Source organism: Triticum urartu, chromosome 6A (assembly GCF_056163025.1).
Source record: "Triticum urartu cultivar PI428250 chromosome 6A, HENAU_Tu73, whole genome shotgun sequence".
NCBI classification, from domain to species: Eukaryota; Viridiplantae; Streptophyta; class Magnoliopsida; order Poales; family Poaceae; genus Triticum; species Triticum urartu.
In genome coordinates, this window is record NC_141878.1 from 528,020,333 (window position 1) to 528,042,461 (window position 22,129).

The 22,129-nt window shown below is 48.6% G+C and overlaps 1 protein-coding gene across 1 annotated transcript; it reads left to right on the plus strand.

The window, feature by feature from the left end:
- The first annotated feature begins 2,803 nt into the window (after positions 1-2,803).
- On the plus strand, positions 2,804-9,608 carry LOC125514656 (P-loop containing nucleoside triphosphate hydrolases superfamily protein). The gene is made up of 13 exons (XM_048679994.2): positions 2,804-3,107; positions 3,188-3,337; positions 3,845-3,975; positions 4,436-4,565; positions 4,664-4,944; positions 5,243-5,367; positions 5,688-5,731; positions 5,839-5,970; positions 6,334-6,411; positions 7,301-7,383; positions 7,714-7,836; positions 9,013-9,073; positions 9,162-9,608. The coding sequence occupies exons 1-13, from the start codon at positions 2,823-2,825 to the stop codon at positions 9,315-9,317; spliced, it is 1,779 nt and encodes a 592-aa protein (XP_048535951.1). The 5' UTR covers positions 2,804-2,822; the 3' UTR covers positions 9,318-9,608.
- The last annotated feature ends 12,521 nt before the right edge of the window (positions 9,609-22,129 follow it).

The window sequence follows — 22,129 nt, forward strand, 5'->3', positions numbered from 1 at the left end:
AAACTAGATGATTCCCCGCGCGTTGCTGCGGGAACCCTTTAAAAATAGATATATAGTCACTGGAAAAAGGTAGTTGATGGTGTAGCAAATACATTGGTACATATAATAGCCTGCCATGCGAATTAGCAAGTGCCTCCAGTATATTGCCGAATAGCATAAATGATGTAAGGATGATTGCATTTACGATTCTAAAAGTGAGATCACATGCACATCAGAAGAACAACTGGTACATACAATCTGCATTTCTAATACAGTACAGCAACCATGTTGTACATTCGGTAATTCTCTTAGAAAGGCAAGGGATGATCTAAAGTAGTTTGCCTTTCAACAATACAACACAAATGTCTAAAAAATAGAGTATTTGAACTGCAGGGGGTCTAGAGACACGTTAGTAGGAAAGAACTTTGTCTGCCAACATTGATATTATTACCTGTAGGCTAGTCAATAACAACGTTGGTCGGTCAGAAGGTAGCAGCCAAATAACCTACAATAAAACAGAGAGGATTCCTGTAACGGGACAACAAACAACAAATAAAAGTCAGGAAACTATGTTAACCTTCGATTCGATAAAAATACAAGAGGCATACAAAGTATCAAATTGATTGACACACAAATTACCTCAAGATAAATTTACGCAACAATATTTAGTCGAATACCTATAGGCCAGGAGGAGCATCACAGATTAATAGATTGTTCAACATCAAACTGATAACCGTTGATATGAATGAGTCGCAAAACAGAAAGGAGAACCAAATATTTGATGACACGCACATGCATATATGAGATAAAAGGAGAAATGCGGGTCTGAAGGCAGTAGTAGTCAGCTTGTGGCCTTAGTAGCACCATGGACATGATAGGGTAAAAAGATACAATTCCAGGATATATTCTTCAATCAAGCAAAATGAAATTCAGATCTGGATCAAGCAATAAAATCCAGAATAGGCAATGTATGCAAGGCTATGTGTTCGATCAAGCTAAATTAGATTTAAATATTAATCAAGTACACAAAGATGAAGAAGTAGCAATGGATGGGAACAATGTGTACCTGACACGCTTGGGTATGCAGCGAGGGAAGAACAACTAAGATTATGGCTCGGGCGTTCAAGTCATCTAGTACCTGAATAAATTCAGATTTGTGATTCAACCGGCAATATGTTATCGGGAATGTCCGAATATAGAGGACAGGGGAGGGAGTTGTTCACCAGCGGCAAGTATGAGTGCCCATGGCAAACATCCAACTATACTGGAGGATGTACCAAAGCGGGGTAAGCACTTTATATGGGGATCTATCAGTTTCTTGTTGAGATATATAGTGGGGAGTGGAAGTGGAGCGTCATGCATTAATTACCTGCAGCAGAAAGGTATTCCCTGGTCCTAAATGGCAATGGAGAAGATAAACAGTGTAGGATGATTCTAGAATTGGGCCGTAGAGGGCTTGAAGCAGTGGACTATGTACGGTTGGTGTGAGGAAAGTAAAATCTACAGAAGGACAACAGGGCTTCAATTGCAGAAGCGTTGTTGCTGTAGGTCACCGTCCTCGCCCTATTGAAGCTAGAAAGCACCTCAGAGCTACCAGTAAGCGCAAAGAAATTATTACACTTGAGGACTCTGCAAGTGTGACACACGATGGTTGACGGTAGGTACTCCCTCTCTCTCAGTTTACAGGGCGTGCGCGTACCCCTAGGTTGTCAATTTGACCAACCTAATACAAGTCATATATTATAAAAAATATACCAATATAAACTTCAGATGTTCTATTTTCAAAAGATATAATTTTTGTGTTATATAGTTTATATTAGGGTGATAAAATTGGCAACCTAGGTATACGTGTAGGACTTATAAACTGTGACGGAGGGAGTAGTAGAAGTCTGATGAAACTGAAGAAATGTCAGGGATAAAAAACTGCAGTCTAAAAAGTGTGAAGAACAGAGTAAGATTCACGTACCTTGGGCATTGATGGCGACACCGAGGAGCCAAAGGGATGCCTGCAAGGTTCTCATTCCCGAGGACATCCCGCTAGAACAGAGGCCACCGCTGGGGCGGGGACGGCCGCGTTCGGTGCGTCCTAGTCCGGCTGTGCAAGGGCGCCAAGCGGACCAGCAACATGCGCATAGGCTGAATCGACTGTGCTGGGATGGCTGTTGCAGGATTTAATGGCAGTGGCGAAGCGAGCCTCTCCTTGCCCAGCTCATCCCGCTAGAACCGGGGCTGCGGCGACGATGGCCACATCAGCCGCGTCCGAGGCCGCCGACGCGATGAGGGCCAGGAGCACAACAGCGGCTTGAGGGAGCTCCTCCGGATCTTGCAGGTATTGATGGCGTCAAGGAGGAGATCGGGTTTTTTTTGTCTTGGTGGGTTCACGCACCACGGCACGTGGTGGGTCAGACTCGGGAGGGAGGTCCTTCTGTACTCTCTGTACCGCTGTGAGCGTCCCTTCGGTCCTCCGGTAACACTGGTAACTGATCGCTGAGATGGCCTGCTGATCTTTTCATCGGTCCCATCTGTAAGCCGGTTATGGAATGATGATATGACTGATCTGCTGATGTGGACAGCTTGTATGTTAAGATAAATCATGTAGTGGGGATAAACTTCTTATATATATAGGATGCCATGATTGTCTCAAAAAAAAACAGTAAACGCCATGAAGGCGCATTCCAAGTGAAGTAGAAAAACGTCATAGAGGCGTCCATCGGAAATACGCCTTGTTCTTTCGTGAGCAGGGGGCAAAAGGCAAAGCACAACTGCGAAACTCCCCGGCGCCGCGAACTCTCCGGTGGCCTCCCCCACACCAGTCTTCCTGGCGGCGAAACCTCGGCACGGCCATGCTTCTCCGCCGACGCCTCCCAGCGACCCGCCTCCTCCGCCAACTGCAAGCCGGGGCGGCGGCCTCCACCACCACCTCCTCCTCTCCCCCGCCGCCTCCTCTCCAAAAGCCCATCGCCGCCTCCGCCTCCGCCTCGCCTTCTACGGCACTAGGGTCACGCCTAGGGTTCCCCAATGCGAAATCGCGCGCTTCGTCCTCGAGGAGTGCCGCCTTTCTCGCTGCCGCCGCGGCCGCCGCGCTCGCGTCGCTGCCGGTGGTGGCCTACGCCGATGCCAATGAGGAGGTGGCGTGTTATGTTTTGCTTCTGTCCGAGCTTTCGGTTTTCGTTAAGGGAGCTGGACTTAGCTTGATCTGTGTTTACAGGGCGTGGCTGACGGTGCGGTGAGCACTGACGCGGCACCGGTGGAGGACTTGGCCCGCAAGGAGAGGAAGAGGATAATGGAGCTGATTGAGAGCCGAGGAATGCAGCCAGGGTCGTACCCGAAGTTTGAAGTTGCAATCAAGGGCCAGAAGGTCGTCCCCCCACCACCACTGTCCACACACACAGCACAGTACAGACATTCGAGATGTCTGCTGAACAATATTAGTTGTGCATAACATGTCAGTCTAAGGGCTAGAGGAATTAGTGAGCACTTCGGTGTACATTGTGTCAGCCACTTTGGTCGGAATGCTTTGGTGCACTGGTTAATGTAGAAAGTATAGATTTAGCATGTCACAGTGGTAACTGGTAACAAATTCGAGTGAACCTAAGTACGAGAATCAGTCAGTTCAAGAAAGAATTGTGAGTCTCCGTAGTCGGCACAAGGATACCGTGAGATGCAGGTTAGGTTGATTGTTGCACGGTTGCTATTAGAGCGCAGTTGTAAGTGCATTTTGTTGATCTGGCATGACATTCGGGGCGGGCTACTGTGTTTACTTAGAACTGCACATTTTCACCCCATAATCAGTAACAGATAGTAACCTTGTGCAAGATTCACTTCATAATTGCATTTAATTTCTCTGATTTAGTTTTTTTTACAGGTGGTTGTTAAATTCAATGTACCATCAACCTGTAATATATCGCGCCTCATTGTTGATCTCGTAACGCATATCGGACTTGAGGCAGAACAGTGTGTTGGTGGCTCAGAGATACTATTGCGTGCTTGGGACAGGTTAGCAAAAGAAACAGGATGATATTCAGTTTGGTGCAAAGATATGTGTTGTCATTGCCTGGTTATTTGGTTTTGCACTTGTGCTAAGGGCAATCATATATAGATCGCAGATAATACAGTTTCAGATTTCACCCACATGCATTCTCTTGTGTCCTCACATCCTCTTTCCATATTTATTTTTCTCCTTAATCAGAGTCCTGTGCCACTATTTCTCTCTGCTTGGATTGGCGCAATTGTATTATCTTGGTTGATCAGCTGAAGGGGAATCATAGATACAAATGATACATTGCATTTTTAAATCTTTGTTGATGGTTGTGGGAGGTGCAAGCATTATTGTCAGGATTTCTCATGTAGTCTTCTTACCTGCAAATTGCCTTGTGTTTTTCTTTTCCATGTCATAGAAATAGGTGTTGCCAAGTAACCAATTATATTGTGTTTTAATCAATTAATTCTGTTCCAGTGCAGCTGCGCGTCAAATAACACTGAATCCTCCAAAAACGACAGCAAGCACTGGAGAGAACAATGAAGATTCTCTTTGTGTTTTGATATTTGAGCCACTTGTCGGATCTGAATATGCTGTTAGTCCTTATGTATGTATACTTAATTAAGATTGTTTAAGAAATTTAACCTACACTTTGTCATTATATAAAGATTTCATGCAATTTCTGATTGTTGTGTGTACTCTCAGGAAATTGAATTCATCAAGCCTGACAGTTTTAGTTCGAAAGAACTTGAAGGTTTGGTCAGTGCTTTAAAAATAGCTGGCCAGAAAGATGTTAAGACATCATCAGGGAAAGCATCAACCAAAGGAAGTGGTCAGAGATCTAAGCATCTACCCTCTATAGAAAAAACTGTATCTGATTTAGAGGATATGGGTGTTAGGGTCTATGGGTTTGATGAAACCTCTAGTGTTCCAATGGATGGCACTGTCATGTGGGAGAACATTGCTGGATATGAACATCAGAAAAGGTACAACATCTGTTACTTTTAATCTCGAAACAGCAGATATTTTATATATGCAAAGTAAAGGTATTATATTGTTAGTATGTAGATGTGTTTGTTCAATGATAATTACAAGCATCCCCCATGCATTGTGCCATTCCTTTCTGCTTTTCTGCTTATTTGACTTCTTTCCTTGATAGTTGACACATTCTGGTTGGTGCTTGACTGCAGAGCTTACTATCAGTCTTAATAGTCAACTGCTTTTGTGTATTCTATCATAAAGGCATAGTTCTAAGGTTTAATATATGTCTTTTGTTCTTTATAGGGAGATAGAGGATACTGTACTCTTGGCTTTACAGAATCCTCAAATATATGATGACATTGCTCGAGGTACACGTTGCAAATTTGAAACAAATCGACCTCGGGCGGTTCTGTTTGAAGGTCCACCTGGTGCGTGATCTGAATGGCCTTTTACTTCAATGCAAATTTCAATACCAAAAATAAAAATATTACATTTTGTGCTATTTTGTTTCTTAATTAATGTTAACAACCATGGTAAAAAAATAGTAGGTAAGTAGGTTATGTCATTTCATAATTAAAGTTATAGTATTTGTTGGTTAGACTATTTACTATAAGCGAGAAATTGCAACAGATCAGTGCTTGCACTTCCTGATTTTGAGCCCCTCTTTGTGCGCTAATAGTATGACTGCGTCTGTTTTTTGCTGGTTTGTTTGCTTACTTTACCAGTTACCACTGTCTCATCATTTCAGGGACTGGTAAGACATCTTCTGCTCGTGTTATTGCCAAGCAAGCGGTAACTCATACTCCTATACTTTTGGAAATTCTCGAAAGTAATTTTGTGCAAAAGAAACTGAAATATGTTTTCTGAAGCTTTTCTGCTGATCACTTTACTTATTCTAGGGAGTTCCACTATTATATGTGCCACTGGAGATCATCATGTCAAAATATTATGGTGAAAGTGAGCGCCTGTTGGGATCTGTTTTCTCACTTGCCAACAATCTTCCTGATGGAGGTATTATTTTCCTAGATGAGGTACGCACCGTCATCTTTATAGCATACATGTGTTATGGATAATACATCAGTTACGAAATGTATGGTGGTGCTTAACATACTGATGTTGGTGGAATATTTTTGTTGTTGTTCCAAATTTCATAAAAAATGTGTTGCTTCTTTAGGCTTTAAGCCGAATTTTGCCTTCTTTCCAAATGATGATGGCTGGTGAAGTAGAACTACTTATACTTCTATGCCTCCAAAACAACTTAACTAGGAGCTCTGCATGACCCTTTAGCCTGTTTTTGTTCTCTATTTTAGTATACTTCGCTTCATAGTGATTTGATTTTCCTGTTTATACTAAGATGTGAATTTTGCATCCTTCTAATTTATATCCTTGTATAGGTAGACTCTTTTGCTATTTCTCGAGATAGTGAAATGCATGAAGCTACTCGAAGGATATTATCAGTAATTCTGCGACAGGTAGAGTGCCTCTGACCTCTGTGGGTGTAAGTAATATTGAGTGCCTGTTACCTCTGTTGGTGTAAGTAACCACTGAGTTTATACATACTTCTTTCAATCACTCATCCTGCCTGTTAGGGAGGGAAGGTGAGACTATGGGCTTTATTTATTCAAAACCATGAGAGTGCATAGCCACGGCTCAAGAGAAGCCAGGGGAACATTAAACGAAGTTACATAATCTTTGGATGTAGACATTATTTCTGTCACACCTAACCAAATGCCAAACAATATGACGCGGTAGTTGCCAGCTTTGTCGCAATCCCTGCACGGTCCACATCCACTTTCACCTCATACCATTGTCAGCGGTTAGTGCCATGGCCTTTCGTGCTTGGAACAGCAACCAGTTCAGCGTAGGCCACTCGCTCCTCAGAATTTGCAGAACCCAGTAGGAATTACCCAAAGTCGTCACGCCACACGACACGACTTCCACTAGAGCAATCTACTTTAGCTAGCCCAGTCTGCACTTCGGCACACACATTGGTACAGCACTTTTGAGACCTTGTGTAAACCCCGGAGATTGAATAAGAGATACAATACTCTTAAAACCCTTACTGTGTTGCAGAAACTGTACATTGTAACATGTATGAAAGCGCATACTTCTAACTGGCAGGACTTCTTATTTCATGCCTGGTTTTTGCTGTGGTTATTTACTTACGCTTTGTGCAAGCATTAGCATGTAAGCCCCTGTTGCTATTCTCCATGTTTTTGGTATCCAATTTTGATAGCTTGATACCTCTCAGTTACCTGACAAAAGACCTGCATGCGGTCTGTTAGGTGCTTCTATCATGCTTATACAATCACTGCACCTGCCGTGTGTATTATTGCCATTAATTAAATTTCTTTTGTGAAGATCGACGGGTTCGAGCAGGATAGACGTGTGGTGGTTATTGCTGCAACAAATAGAAAGGAAGACCTTGATCCTGCTCTCATCAGGTTTAGTTCTATTTCGCCACCCCCCTTCTGTGTTCCTGTAAACAGTCCTAACTAATGTTCACACTGTCTAGTGAGTACTGAAGTTCTTATGCGAGATTCTTTTTGGCTTCCTGCATTTTTCTAAGAGCCGTACATAACAACATATAAGCTATACAAATAAACAGTGCTGCAATACTGGACTAAACTACTTAACCTTGTGAAAAAAAATTGACGTTAAACCTTGTAACATTTATATAAAACTTAGATATCATGATCAATTTGATCTTATCTTTTATTTGGATTATGAAAACTGTACTCTTAACTTCTCCTGTTTCCTTTGTTAATTTGCAGCCGTTTTGATTCAATGATTTGTTTCGGCCTACCGGACCAGCAGAGCCGTGCAGAAATAGCAGCCCAATATGCAAAGCACCTAACAAAATCCGAGTTGGTTCAGTTTTCCCTTGCCACTGAGGAGTAAGTACTTCATTCTGAATCTTCAATCAGGATGTCCCTGTGTTGCTACAGAGCCGCTAATGAAAAAACAAAAATACCAGTTATATACCTAAATTTTCCTTTTCAGAACAAAACGAATGTTTGCGAAACCACATTGACAGTTCATTGGAAGAAGAGGCTGTCACATTTAGTAGCATATGTTTTGTAGGTCAACTGCTCAATATAACAAATAAAATGTGTAAAATTGACATATGGTAAATAACTTCTGCATGCTTTGATATTCAACACTAAGTCCTTCACAGCTCCATTAACATATGGTAAATAACTTCTGCATGCTTTGATATTCAACACTAAGTCCTTCACAGCTCCATTAACATATGGTAAATAACTTCTGCATGCTCTGATATTTATATGGCAGGAGTAGCTCCATATCATCTCCTAAAGACTATACAGATTCATAAGGATAAATCTAAACGAATAAAACAAGATATATGCATATTGATATATTTGTTTTACGTTCCTCTGAAAAATATTTGAAGGAAAGAAATGTTTCTAAACTCAGTGCCGTAATGGTGCATAGTCCATCAGAGACGGGGATCACATGTATATATGATCCTTGTGTACCTGGAAGCGGCAAAGAGATGCTCCGAAAATATGTTTGAGCTGTGTCCTAAAACGTCTTGCATTTGTTTACAGAGGGAGCACTTAGTGTGGTACATTTTGTAACACAAAAAAATATGCAAGTCCTGATTGAGCCACAAGCCTGTCGTGTTTGCAGTAGCAAATGTCCGGCTTATCGTTTCTTTTTAACGGCTTGTGTATTGAATTTAGATTCTTAAATGCATTACTGTAGATCAGGGAAAGCTGCATCGGTTCTTATTTGTCTATTTGTGACTCTTGACTTGGTTAGCAAGGGTTGGTGTGCTGTCCCATCCTGGTACTAGTATCTACTCCCTCCGTTCCAAATTACTCGTCGCAGAAATGAATGTATCTAGAACTAAAATGCATCTAGACACATCCAATTCCGCGACGAGTAATTCGGAACGGAGGGAGTAGGAAATTAGATCGTGTACCAATGTTTTTTGTTTTTCATCTGGACAGTCTGGACAGCTACGCATACTGCTAAAAGATCATTCAAGACAAACTGTGCTGTGCTTAGCAGTCCATTATCTTACTTGTTCTAAACACTGAGTGCAGGATGGCAGGAAGAGATATCAGGGATATCTGCATGCAGGCAGAAAGGCATTGGGCATCGAAGGTATGGTAAACCAGCCCACAAGTTATTTCCCCTCCTCTTTTGGGGCATCGTCAGCTTCTCACTTGGTCAATGTGTTTGCCTTCCACAGTTTATCAGGGGACAAATTCCAAAAGACGAGAAGGGGGAGCCCCCTCTTCCTCCAATCGATGAGTATGTTGCATGTGCCGAACAACGGAGAAAGTCTTTACCGGATAGAACAAGACCAGCAGCATCCAGATTCGGCCCACCTCTGAAATTAGCTTGAAGAAACTATCTCTTATATACGATATGGCTACTACATAAAAAATGTAATTCCAACGAGGATGTGTATACAGTTAGCTAGTTTCATACGTGGTTCTGTAGTTACCTGAATTTTGAGATGAGAAAACATGGGGCGTTGGAGACCGGCTTTCTTTAGACGCGGAGAGGGATATGGTAGTCTATAAAGGCGTTCTCAGTTTCTTTTCTGTAACAATGTTTGACTTTTCTCGACTGTTGGAATTAAACCTGGTAATAGTCTGGGCTGAAAACCATAGTTTCAGTCCGGTTTTCATTTTGGGCTGCTCTGGTTTGGTTGAAACGGACTGAGCTCCTGCTATAATTTGGTTTGGTGTGGGATTTAATGATTACTGGATTGGTTTGGTTTGGTCTGGACCCTTTTTATCGACGGACAAAATCCAGTCGAGCGACCATCCCCAGACCGATTTTGCTTCTTGTACAGTTTGTATTAGTGTTAAGTGATGTAAATGAGTGAAAAAAATATGGAGACGCTACGGCAGCAGTAAGAAAGGGAAATACGAGTTCGTAGTATCAATTAGTTTGCTTTGCTTCAAAAAAAATATCCTAAACTAGCAAATAGAATTCATCTTTGAACTATTCTCGGACTTGTTAGAATTCATCTTTGAACATGAAATCTTGGTCCAACATTACAACTGAAAGCTACTGAGACACCTATGCGGCCCTAGCAATAGCAAATAGAGACAAGCCGCGAACCAATCTCTGGTTAAGATAGTTAGGTGGACAGTGGTATCCCCAACCCACTAGGGTTTAAATCCTGGTGCTCGCATTTATCCTGAATTTATTTCAGGAATTTTGGTGATACGCTTTCAGTGGGAGGAGACGTTCCCGTCGACTACGAGGCGCCTACGGTGACTTCGTAAAATCTCAAGATGATATGCCGGCCCAATCTCTCGGAGGTGCTCATAGGGGTAGGGTGTGCGTGTGTGCGTTCATAGGGGTGAGTGTATGCGCGTGTATATGAGCGCTTATATCTGTACTTATGCTCAAAAAAAAAATAGAGGCAAGCCTTGCTACATGCTTCATGTTTCCTTCCTGGTGTTATTTTGGGTCCATGATTGTCCGTTACACACGGCAGGTTGCATTTCCAGTTGATGGTTTTAAGTGAAATTGAAAAGAAAAAATGTGCAGGTCCTCTAAATTCTAACTACCGACAGAACACGTCCATTTCAGTGGCTATTTGATTTCTGGAACCGAGTGTGGCAAGGGCCCGGACCACGGCTCTGGAATCCAGTGCACGTAGATATGGTTGTTGTTTTATTCATCGTGCATGAGACAGAAACGAAATATATTCCGTACGTGAGCACGGTCGATGTTCCGATCGACCCCCGGAGAGAAGACGAACGCGGCGGCATCCCACGTTGGCCGTCACTTCACCGGAAAGCTATCGCCCACCTAAGCACCGCCCGGAGTGACCATCGCATTAGCCATTAGGTAACCGACATGCACCGCGATTGGAATGAACGACCGGTTACCCGTCGCGTTTGCATCCGCGCCTGCGCATGCGTTCAGGCGGCCTCCATACTTCCCGACGTTTTGCAGCCACGTCTAGCTCGCCACTCCACGGCGGGGCGCCCGTGCGGCGCCGCCCACCGCTTGACGGTTCGCCACCTGTTCATGGACGACGGCGAAGGCGCGCGGCATTCTCCGAAACTCACGCGGAGATGGACGAACCCGATCGAGCCGTCTCCTTCCCATCGTAACCAGCGACAGTGAGCGGTCTCCGTCCGCAGGAACCTAGCTAGCCCCCCCGGTCCAGAGCACGCGACACGAGCCTACGCCGTGCAGGTGTAGGGCACGCGTACACGTACACGTACACGGGACGGGGATGCGAATCCGCGCAATCATGGCGGAATCCGTCGCTCAGTCGCTACGTATGGCATGGCGTATGCCCACCGGACACGGACAGCGACCCGCGCGGCAGGACCGGGCGTGCGTGCGTGCGTGCTCTACATACATACATACAGAGCGACGCCGACGCGCGCGCGCGCGCCAAGTCCACACGGCCGGGCCGGGTAAGCCTTCGGAACGGAAGCGCCCGCGCGCGCGCAGCATGGGCGCCCGGCGTGCACCGTGCGCGCGCCGGGGACGCGGGCGCCACGTGCGTGGGCAGGCCGGGTTCGAGTTAGCGGACACGTCCCGATCGATCGGTCGGCGTCGGCGGCGCCACGGACGCAAGCGCGGCGGGGCCCCTCCCTCCACCGCCCATCCTCTCACGTCGCTGCACGACCGACCCGGCCCGGCGACCCGGTGCCGGTGGTGCCCGTACGACGACCGGACTGGCGGGCGGCGCGGTGCCACCACCTGCCGCTGCCGCTGCCAGACAGCGCTCTAACTGCCAAGTGCCAACGCTCATGGCTCGTACCCGTACCCCGTCTGTCCCGCTTCGCCTGCAGACCAAACACTACTGTAGGCGACTAGGCGTGTTCCCGCCGGCCCGGCTTGCTAGCTACCAGCATATATTCTGCAGCATTAACTCCACCCGTCAGGAGGAGCAGCTAGTCGCGAGGCATTACGTACGTACGTATGATCATCGCGGCAGGAATTCCTCATGCCTTTGTCAAGGCGTGATCAATCCTAGCGTACGTACTCGTGCTGCCATGTGTCCTGGCACGGTATATGCTGTGCTGAACGTATTGAATGTATGTAACGTAAACGAGACATCATAAGATGATGCTTGGGCATACGTACTTGTGTACCAACGAGACATAACTGTCGATGCATGTGCACAAGTTCACCACCCTCAAATGGAGATGCGCCACTTAGCAATCTGATTCTCTGAACCCGGCCATGTGCCCTCTTAGTTCTCTCTTCAGATAACGATGCTACTAAGCGATTGCTTGCGCGGATTGGTGAGAGGCTGCAGCGACTCGCAGCCCAGCAGGGCTTGCTAATGTAGCTGATGTTCGTATGATGAGATGAGACGTTTACATGCTAGGAGGCACTGCACGCGACGCAGACATGGCACCGGAGCCACACACACACACACACACACACACACACACACACACACAGCGAGCCAGCTGATTAGCACAAGCTAGCACACCACTGCGTGCCAGAGAGAGTATTTGTCACTAGCCTTTCACTCACAGGCAAACCTTCGGGTGTCAAACTATTTTTCCTTGTTTGTACCGCATTGAGTGCAGGGCAAGCAAAGCCTGCACGCTTACTCATCAACAAGACACACACGCGCACAGTTAACTTGTCCTCCACAGATCTCGTAAAGCTCCGCGAGAAACAGAGACTTTTGCGGAGCCTTTCTGGTGGTGGTGGTGGGAACCGCTCATCTAGCCCATTAGCAAAAGAGGTCTACTGATTAATCAGTTGCCTTTGCTTCAAACCCTAATTATTAATCACCCCGTACGTACATATATTAGGTGGGGAGCACGCACCAGCAATGCTAAGTAGCACTCAAGTGTCACTTAATCTTAAGTGGCAAAGTGCTTACATTACATACTACATCCGGTGAAAACCAAACCCCAGCTGATCGCAGCTAGAACAACGCCAGGGTGCTGCGTCGTTCTACCAGCACCTAATGACCAGTGGCCGGTCACTGGCATGAACCAAGAACCCTGTTCAGGCCTCCATGGACCTGGCCCGAGACGACACTGTCATGACCACGACGCGTCAGGACCGCTTGGTTTACGCACGCCTCGACTCATCATCACGCTCTTTGGGGGCTATCCCATTGAACCCTGCACGCCATGCCGAAGCTCTGCGTGGACCGTGGTGATAAAAGGCAGCAGGGTAAACTAACGTCTGAACCGACACACCGTTGCTTTGCTCCTAAGTGTGTCGCCTGGCAACCGTCGTTAGGGCTCCTGACAGCTCCCTGCATCAATGATTCACGCACAATCATCGTCTCGATTTTTTTTAGATCTTTTTCTCTGCTTCTTCTCTTTTGGCGACCAGCAGCTCTGAACAAGACCATTACTTTCGACTAATTTTACAAGCAATAATTAATCGTCTCTGCCTCACAGGTTCTAAAGGAATACAGGATCGTGGCCGCCCCGCCGATGAATGCTCCCAAAGTTTCGGTGGTCCGCCGTGCATTTTCTTGCAGCATGTGGTGCTCCCTGCCCCCTGGGGTCGAAGTTTATGAGGACATGGACAGCTGAATTTATTTACTCATGCATTCATTCGTGGACCAATCTAGTATAAATACAGCTTGGGTCATGACCACGAGGCACGTACATACTCCTTCCCGTTTGCTGCACGTCAATTGCCCCCGAATTCTTGTCGCCGATCCTTACGGAAAGTCGCAGGGATCTCTTGGAGTCTGCAGCAGACGGTATAAATAATACTTATGTCGAGGAAGCATATGGCGGAGCTCTGGGGTAGTGGTTCAAGTGCCATGATCGATCGCCGGGGAGTTCGGTCCAAGAAAGCGAGCACATGGCGTGGGCTGACGGTACAAGAGGAAGCAGGCGCCGGAGTAGACGAGACGAGTAGGCCATGCATGATTGCGCGGCCGCGCATGTGGAGATGGATGGATAATTGAGAGCGGCGCCGCGCCGGGCGCCGGGCGCCGGACGCGTGTGTAGCCTCACCTCACGTAGCGCTGCCGTCGCGCGTCCTTTGCTGAGCCTCGACGCCGACGGTTCCCCTGCGACATGGCACTCCATTTTGCTCAGTGGGAGTACGAGACTTGACGAGTACTACGTGGCTTTGCCATTGGGCCACGCCGGCACGGCCAGGGCACAACACACATGCCGGCGCCACCGGCCAGATCCGCCTGCAAGACGGACGGGAGCCACTCAACAGGCGTCAGCGTTCTCGCTGCCATTGCCCACGGCGGCGAATTCCATTTCCATAGCTATCGAGGCACGGACGGCTCACCTGCATCAAGTTTCCTCTGCCCGAGCATGTGACGATGAATTCAGTGGACACTGGACAGCAACACCCACGGGCCACCGCACAGATAGATACGCGCCCGCTGGGAGGACTCGTTCGACCGGGCGAGAGAAGGCAAAATTGCGTGTTCTGACTTTTTTCTGAAACCTATTTAAAATCTCACCCTAGTTTAAAATTGTTTTCAGATCCGACCCTTTTGCTATCCTCAGAGTCCATGGTGATACGAAACAACCCTACAGGCAAACAGGCTGGCGGTAGCCTATACACCCCTACCGCCAAGGTGTTCGGCGATAGGCACGAGCACGTACTGTGTTCAATACTTAGGAAAAAATTACGTTAGGGCAACCATGAGCCCTGGCGGTAGGTCAGATCTCAAAAAATAATTCAAACTAGGGTCAGATCTCGAACAGGTTTCAGAAAAGAGTCAAAACACGAAATTCAGCTGCGAGAGGATAGGCATGGGCACCAACATTTGGATTTTGATTCAGATACTGTTGAAACCACCCCTACTCCACTACTAAGGCCAACTCCACCGCGCGACCCTATACTGTCTAGCCCTGTCCGTTTGGGATAAAACGGACAAAGGAGGCGGCCCAGTGCGCGACGGTCCGGACCCATCTTGTCCGTTTTGTTTCCGGGCCGACTCATTTCGAGTGCAAACTTGCGCCGGGTTTGGGTCACGACGGACACCAAACGGATGCGCGCCTCGTCCGCGTCGTGGCCGCGTGGCAGGCAGCCACCTACCTCCCAACCGCCCACATCAATGCACACGAGCGGGCGGCCCCACCTGTCATCCGCACGTCGAACAGTCGTCGTCCTTCTTTAAGTGGGAAGCGTGGACGGGTCGTCGTCCACACTGCCCCACGCCATCCTGCGGCCTCCTCGAAACCCAACAGCCCCAGTCCCAAACCCTAGCCAACACCTCGCCGGCCGGCCGCCCGCAGCCATGGGCCGCAAAGGCAAGCACGACCGCGAGGCTGGTTCCTCGCTGGGACGCCGCCGCAGCTCGCCATCGCCACCATGCCGGGCCCCCGCGCCGCCCGCCTTCTCCATCGCGCCCACGTCCGCCGGCGAGCGCGACCGGCATTATGTCCGCTCGTCGGTGTGCCGCCGTTATTCGGAGACGAGGACGCCACTCCCCTGGAGCGACGTCCATCTCCCCAATAACTGGCATCTCTCCGCCGACCAGGTCCCGATCCCGCCGGTCCCAACGAGCGGCAGTGCGCGCGACAAGGAGATCGAGCGCCGCCGCCGCCTCCTCCCCGACGACCTCTTCTACGACCCCAGGTACGCCCCCGATTCCGGGCTCTGGGACACCTGGTTTCGTGACGAGCACGACACCAGGCGCGCGTCGTTCTTCGCCGGCACCTCGACGGGGCCGCGGCGGCCATGACAGGAGCGCGCAGCGCCTGCTCCCCAGGAGCGCGGGCGTAGACGGATGCGCGGCGTCACGCCCACGCCGTCGCCTTTGCCGTCTCCATCGCCACCACCACCTCCTCACATGACGGAGGAGGAGGAGGCCCGTCTCATGGTGCGTGTCATGGAGGACTCCATGTACACGCACGATGAGCGGCAATGGGAGGGCCTGGAGGAGATGACGGCCCGCTCCGCTGCCGGTGAGGTAGCCATCCCCGAGGAGGAGGAGCTGGTGGCCGCATTCCAACAGCTGCTGGGCCAGGGGTGGGGTTGGTCCTGCACTGCTCCGGAGATGGCCGCCGGCGTGGGCGTGAACTGGTGCCCCACTCCGCCGCGGTTGTCGTGGTTCTAAGTCTGACAGTAATGTAGGGGGGTAGGTATGGAGAGGCAAGATCTTAGCTATGGAGTAGTTATAAGCACACGAGGTTTACGAGTTCAGGCCCTTCTCGGATGAAGTAATAGCCCTACGTCTCGGAGCCCGGAAGGAGTCGACTGGATTATGTGTGTATGAATTATAGGGGTGCGAACCCTTTACACTGAGGAGGGGGGTGGCTTATATAGAGTTCGCCAGACCCCTCCGGCCCTCAGTTATGCAAGGTTTTAAATACATTAAGGTCGGGCGTTACTGGTAACGCCCCTAATAAAGTGTTATGATGACCATAAAAGCTACTTAATGACCGACCGTTAGCGTGCGGAGTGACTTTAGGTCTCCTGGCCGTCGAGTGGTTGAATCTTGGTCGAGTGATTGCTTCTTGGTCGAGTGTCTTCGAGTCTGTCGAGTGGAACACCTCCAAGTCGATTGAAAGGTGATTTCTTCTAGAGATGTCCTTGGGTAGGGCAGTCAGGACAGGTCCATGACCCTACCCTAGGTACATAGCTTCATCATTAGCCCCCGAATGGATCGAGGTTTGAGTGGGGAAGGAGCTGAGAACTTCTCCGACTCATTTTTCATGCCATGAGCATATCTTGTTTCGGATCAATGAACCTGAGTGATGACAGCAACTTCCTCTTCAGTCGCCTTGATCCATTCTTAGTTTTTTTTGTCGAGTGAGTTTCTTTACTTGAAAGGCTCCGAGTGATGGTGTGGAGGAGATATTCCGTCTGACAAGTTGTTCTGCTGTCCGCAGATTTCGCGGGATTCGAATTTTGGGAAGCGCGCGGGACGGGGGAGGCCGCAGTAATCGGATGGGATAGGGCGGAGCCGCCTCGATCTCCGCGCCACCTTTTTCGCCATGTAACGCGCGTGATTGTTACGGGATTTGACAGGATCGTCCGGGCCTACCAGTCAGCCACTCGGAAGCGACCTCATATAAGGTGTCGGACCAGGGTTTCTTGAACAGTGCGTTCTCATTTCCTCTTCTCCTCTTCAGGTTTCTTCGTCGCGCTAGCTCTCGCCCCAGCGCCGCCGCTCCGTACGCGTATCGCCGGCGACGATGGGGAAGGAGAAGACGGCGGCTCTGGAGCGGACGAAGAAGGCGACGACAAAGGCGAAGGGGAAGGCGACCAGTCGGGGTGGATCTTCCTCACGAGCCGGCCCGCCGAAGGGCTGGATCCAGGGCGACTGGATCCGCTCGGCGATCCGCCAAGAAGACGTCGACGACCTAGCCGACGGAGGGCTGATCCCCCATGGATCGGCGCGGCTTCCGGGGAAGGAATCCGAGCCGCAACCTCGGGAGGGTGAGCGCGTTCTCCTTGCCACCCACGTCGACCGTGGATTTTCCTTGCCTCCTCAACCTTTCTTTCGGGGATTTCTGAATTTCTTTGGGGCACAACTCCACCACTTCACTCCCAACACAATCGTGTATCTCGCTGCTTTCGTGTCTTTGTGCGAGAATTTCTTGGGTTGTCGGCCTCACTGGGGTCTTTTCAAGCACATTTTCACCTGTCATTCTCAGACGGTGAAAAAGGCCAATCCGAGTGACGAGAGAACACAAGTGATTCAGATGTGTGGGGGTCTTGGTGTTCAGATGAGAGGGAAAAGTTCCTTTCCGGCCATGATTCTTCCCGACTCGGTCCGCGGATGGCAGTCGACCTGGTTTTACTGCAAAGACCAGCCGACGCCAGGGCAGTCGACTGGCCTCCCTCCTTTTACCATGGACCGAGTGAGGAAACCCTCCTCTTTAAAGGTGCTCCTAGAGGAGAAGGCGCAAGTTAGGGTGCTGGTCGAACGAGTGGTCCAGCTTATCCGTGACGGGGTCACTGGTATGGATCTCTTGGAGGTTTTCCTTCAGCGACGCATCCAGCCTCTTCAAGCTCGAGACCATACGATGTGGATGTATTCGGGTCTTGACGACACCACTCGGATTCACCCGGAGGAGGTCAATGACGACACACTGGAGGGGTGGCTGTCGGGCATCACCGGAAACAAGGACATCCCCGGGGGAGCCAGGAGAGTTCCTCCATTCGACCAGTCCCACGAACCAGAAAAGGTCCGATTCTGAGCTTTTGACTATAATCTGAATTCACTCGCGCAGCTGTCTATACTGCGTCGACTGACTTTATTCTTCCTGCTTTCTTTCAGGCCCTTATCGAAATGTACTCAGTGCCCAACGGAGAGCAAGAGCAAGATCTGGAAGGAGAGGCGAGCGGCGGCGACAGTGGCGAATGGCATTCTGACGGAGAAGGGGACGAAGAAAGCAACGACCCAAGTGACAAAGAAGAAGTCGAGTCGCCTCCTCGCAGGGAGAGGCGATCCAAGCTTGACCAAGAACGACCGAGCGCCCCTGAAAAGGCGATTGCTCAGACTGGTCAGTCTTCAAAGCGTCCTCGGACATCTTCACCAACCCCAACTGAAAAAGCGTCCAAGCATCCCAAAGTTGCAGAGCAGAAGCCTCGGAAGGCGTTGCCGAAGATTAAGATTGACATCACCGTCGCTTATGCGTGAGTGTCTCCCTTTGTATTCACTCGACGCTCCGTGCTGTTTATTTTTTCTTGATTTAACCAGACGAACTTTGGAACTGGCAGCGCTGCTACTTCCGGGACCTCAGCTTACAGGGACGAGGATGAGGTAATGGAGGATGCGGTCACTTCCAATCTGGGTATGATTTCTGTCATTCTGTCTTTATTTGGTCGACTCAACTGCAATGTGTACCATTGGGTGATGTGATTTTGGCGATTGATCTTTGGACAGCTCCTAACATTATTGACCTCCCCGATGATGATGATGAAGAGCCTGAGAGGCCTTTGACAAGGAAAAATAGGAAAGCTCCCGCAAGCAAGGTGCCACAGCCGACGCCGATGGCGGAACCAGTCGGTCAGGACGCTGGTGATGCCAATCGGGGTTCCGTTACCTTCGCCGTGCCATTGTCGAGTGCCATGCCCTCTTTGTCGACTGTTCAAGCTCCTGCCGACCCGCCTTCAGTTTTTGCATCCATCATTGTTGGAAATATGCCCTAGAGGCAATAATAAATTAGTTATTATTATGTTTCCTTGTTCATGATAATCGTTTATTATCCATGCTATAATTGTATTGACAGGAAACTCAGATACATGTGTGGATACATAGACAACACCATGTCCCTAGTGAGCCTCTAGTTGACTAGCTCGTTGATCAATAGATGGTTACTGTTTCCTGACCATGGACATTGGATGTCGTTGATAACGGGATCACATCATTAGGAGAATGATGTGATGGACAAGACCCAATCCTAAGCCTAGCACAAAGATCGTGTAGTTCGTATGCTAAAGCTTTTCTAATGTCAAGTATCATTTCCTTAGACCATGAGATTGTGCAACTCCCGGATACCGTAGGAATTCTTTGGGTGTGCCAAACGTCACAACGTAACTGGGTGGCTATAAAGGTACATTACAGGTATCTCCAAAAGTGTCTGTTGGGTTGGCACGAATCGAGACTGGGATTTGTCACTCCGTGTAAACGGAGAGGTATCTCTGGGCCCACTCGGTAGGACATCATCATATGCGCAATGTGACCAAGGAGTTGATCACGGGATGATGTGTTACGGAACGAGTAAAGAGACTTGCCGGTAATGAGATTGAACAAGGTATAGGGATACCGACGATCGAATCTCGGGCAAGTACAATACCGCTAGACAAAGGGAATTGTATACGGGATTGATTAAGTCCTTGACATCGTGGTTCATCCGATGAGATCATCGTGGAATATGTGGGAGCCAACATGTCTATCTAGATCCCGCTGTTGGTTATTGATCGGAGAACGTCTCGGTCATGTCTACATGTCTCCCGAACCCGTAGGGTCTACACACTTAAGGTTCGATGACGCTAGGGTTGTAAAGGAAGTTTATATGTGGTTACCGAATGTTGTTCAGAGTTCCGGATGAGATCCCGGACGTCACGAGGAGTTCCGGAATGGTCCGGAGGTAAAGATTTATATATAGGAAGTCCTGTTTCGGCCATCGGGACAAGTTTCGGGGTCATCGGTATTGTACCGGGACCACCGGAAGGGTCCCGGGGGCCCATCGGGTGGGGCCACCTACCCCGGGGGCCACATGGGCTGTAGGGGGTGCGCCTTGGCCTACATGGGCCAAGGGCACCAGCCCCAAGAGGCCCATGCGCCTGGGGAAACCCTAAAGGAAGAATCCCAGCAGAGGAAGGCACCTCCTAGGTGCCTTGGGGGGGGGGGGGGAGGACTCCTCCCCTGGCCGCCGCCCCCTTGGAGATTGGATCTCCTAGGGGCTGGCGCACCCCCCCTTGGGATCCCTATATATAGTGGGGTAGGAGGGCCTCTCAAACACACCTTATGCCTTTGGTGCAGCCCTCCCTCTCTCCCAAGTTCTTCTCCTCTCCCGTGGTGCTTGGCGAAGCCCTGCAGGATTGCCACGCTCCTCCATCACCACCACGCCGTTGTGCTGCTGCTGGATGGAGTCTTCCTTAACCTCTCCCTCTCTCCTTGCTGGATCAAGGCGTGGGAGACGTCACCGGGCTGTACGTGTGTTGAACGCGGAGGTGCCGTCCGTTCGGCACTAGGATCATCGGTGATCTGAATCACGACGAGTACGACTCCATCAACCCCGTTCACTTGAACGCTTCCGCTTAGCGATCTACAAGGGTATGTAGATGCACTCTCCTTCCCCTCGTTGCTAGATTACTCCATAGATTGATCTTGGTGATGCATAGAAAATTTTGAATTTCTGCTACGTTCCCCAACAGTGGCATCATGAGCTAGGTCTATGCGTAGTTTCTATGCACGAGTAGAACACAAAGTAGTTGTGGGCGTTGATTTTGTTCAATATGCTTGCCGTTACTAGTCTTATCTTGATTCGGCGGCATCATGGGATGAAGCGGCCCGGACCAACCTTACACGTACTCTTACGTGAGACCGGTTCCACCGACAAACATGCACTAGTTGCATAAGGTGGCTGGCGGGTGTCTGTCTCTCCCACTTTAGTCGGATCGGATTCGATGAAAAGGGTCCTTATGAAGGGTAAATAGCAATTGGCATATCACGTTGTGGTCTTTGCGTAGGTAAGAAACGTTCTTGCTAGAAACCCATAGCAGCCACGTAAAACATGCAAACAACAATTAGAGGACATCTAACTTGTTTTTGTAGGGTATGCTATGTGATGTGATATGGCCAAAAGGATGTGATGAATGATATATGTGATGTATGAGATTGATCATGTTCTTGTCAAGGGAATCACGACTTGCATGTCGATGACGAGACAACTTCAAGAAGACACGATGATGGAGATCATGATGATGGAGATCATGGTGTCATGCCGGTGACAAGATGATCATGGAGCCCCAAGATGCAGATCAAAGGAGCTATATGATATTGGCCATATCATGTCACTATTTGATTGCATGTGATGTTTATCATGTTTATACATCTTATTTGCTTAGAACGATGGTAGTAAATAAGATGATCCCTCATTAAAATTTCAAGAAGTGTTCTCCCCTAACTGTGCACCGTTGCTACAGTTCGTCGTTTCGAAGCACGCCGTGATGATCGGGTGTGATAAATCCTTACGTTCACATACAACGGGTGTAAGACAGTTTTACACATGCAAAACACTTAGGGTTAACTTGACGATCCTAGCATGTACAGACATGGCCTCGGAATACAGAAGACCGAAAGGTCGAGCATGAGTCGTATAGAAGATACGATCAACATGAAGATGTTCACCGACGTCGACTAGTCCGTCTCACGTGATGATCGGACACGGCCTAGTTGACTCGGAACATGTAATCACTTAGATGACTAGAGGGATGTCTATCTAAGTGGGAGTTCATAAGATGAACTTAATTATCCTGAACATAGTCAAAAGATCTTCGCAAGTTATGTCGTAGCTCGCGCTTTAGTTCTACTGTTTAGATATGTTCCTAGAGAAAAAATTAGTTGAAAGTTGATAGTAGCAATTATGCGGACTAGGTCCGTAAACTGAGGATTGTACTCATTGCTTCTTAGAAGGCTTATGTCCTTAATGCACCGCTCAGTGTGCTAAACCTCGAACGTTGTGTGTGGATGTTGCGAACATCTGACATACACGTTTTGATAACTACATGATAGTTCAGTTAAACGGTTTAGAGTTG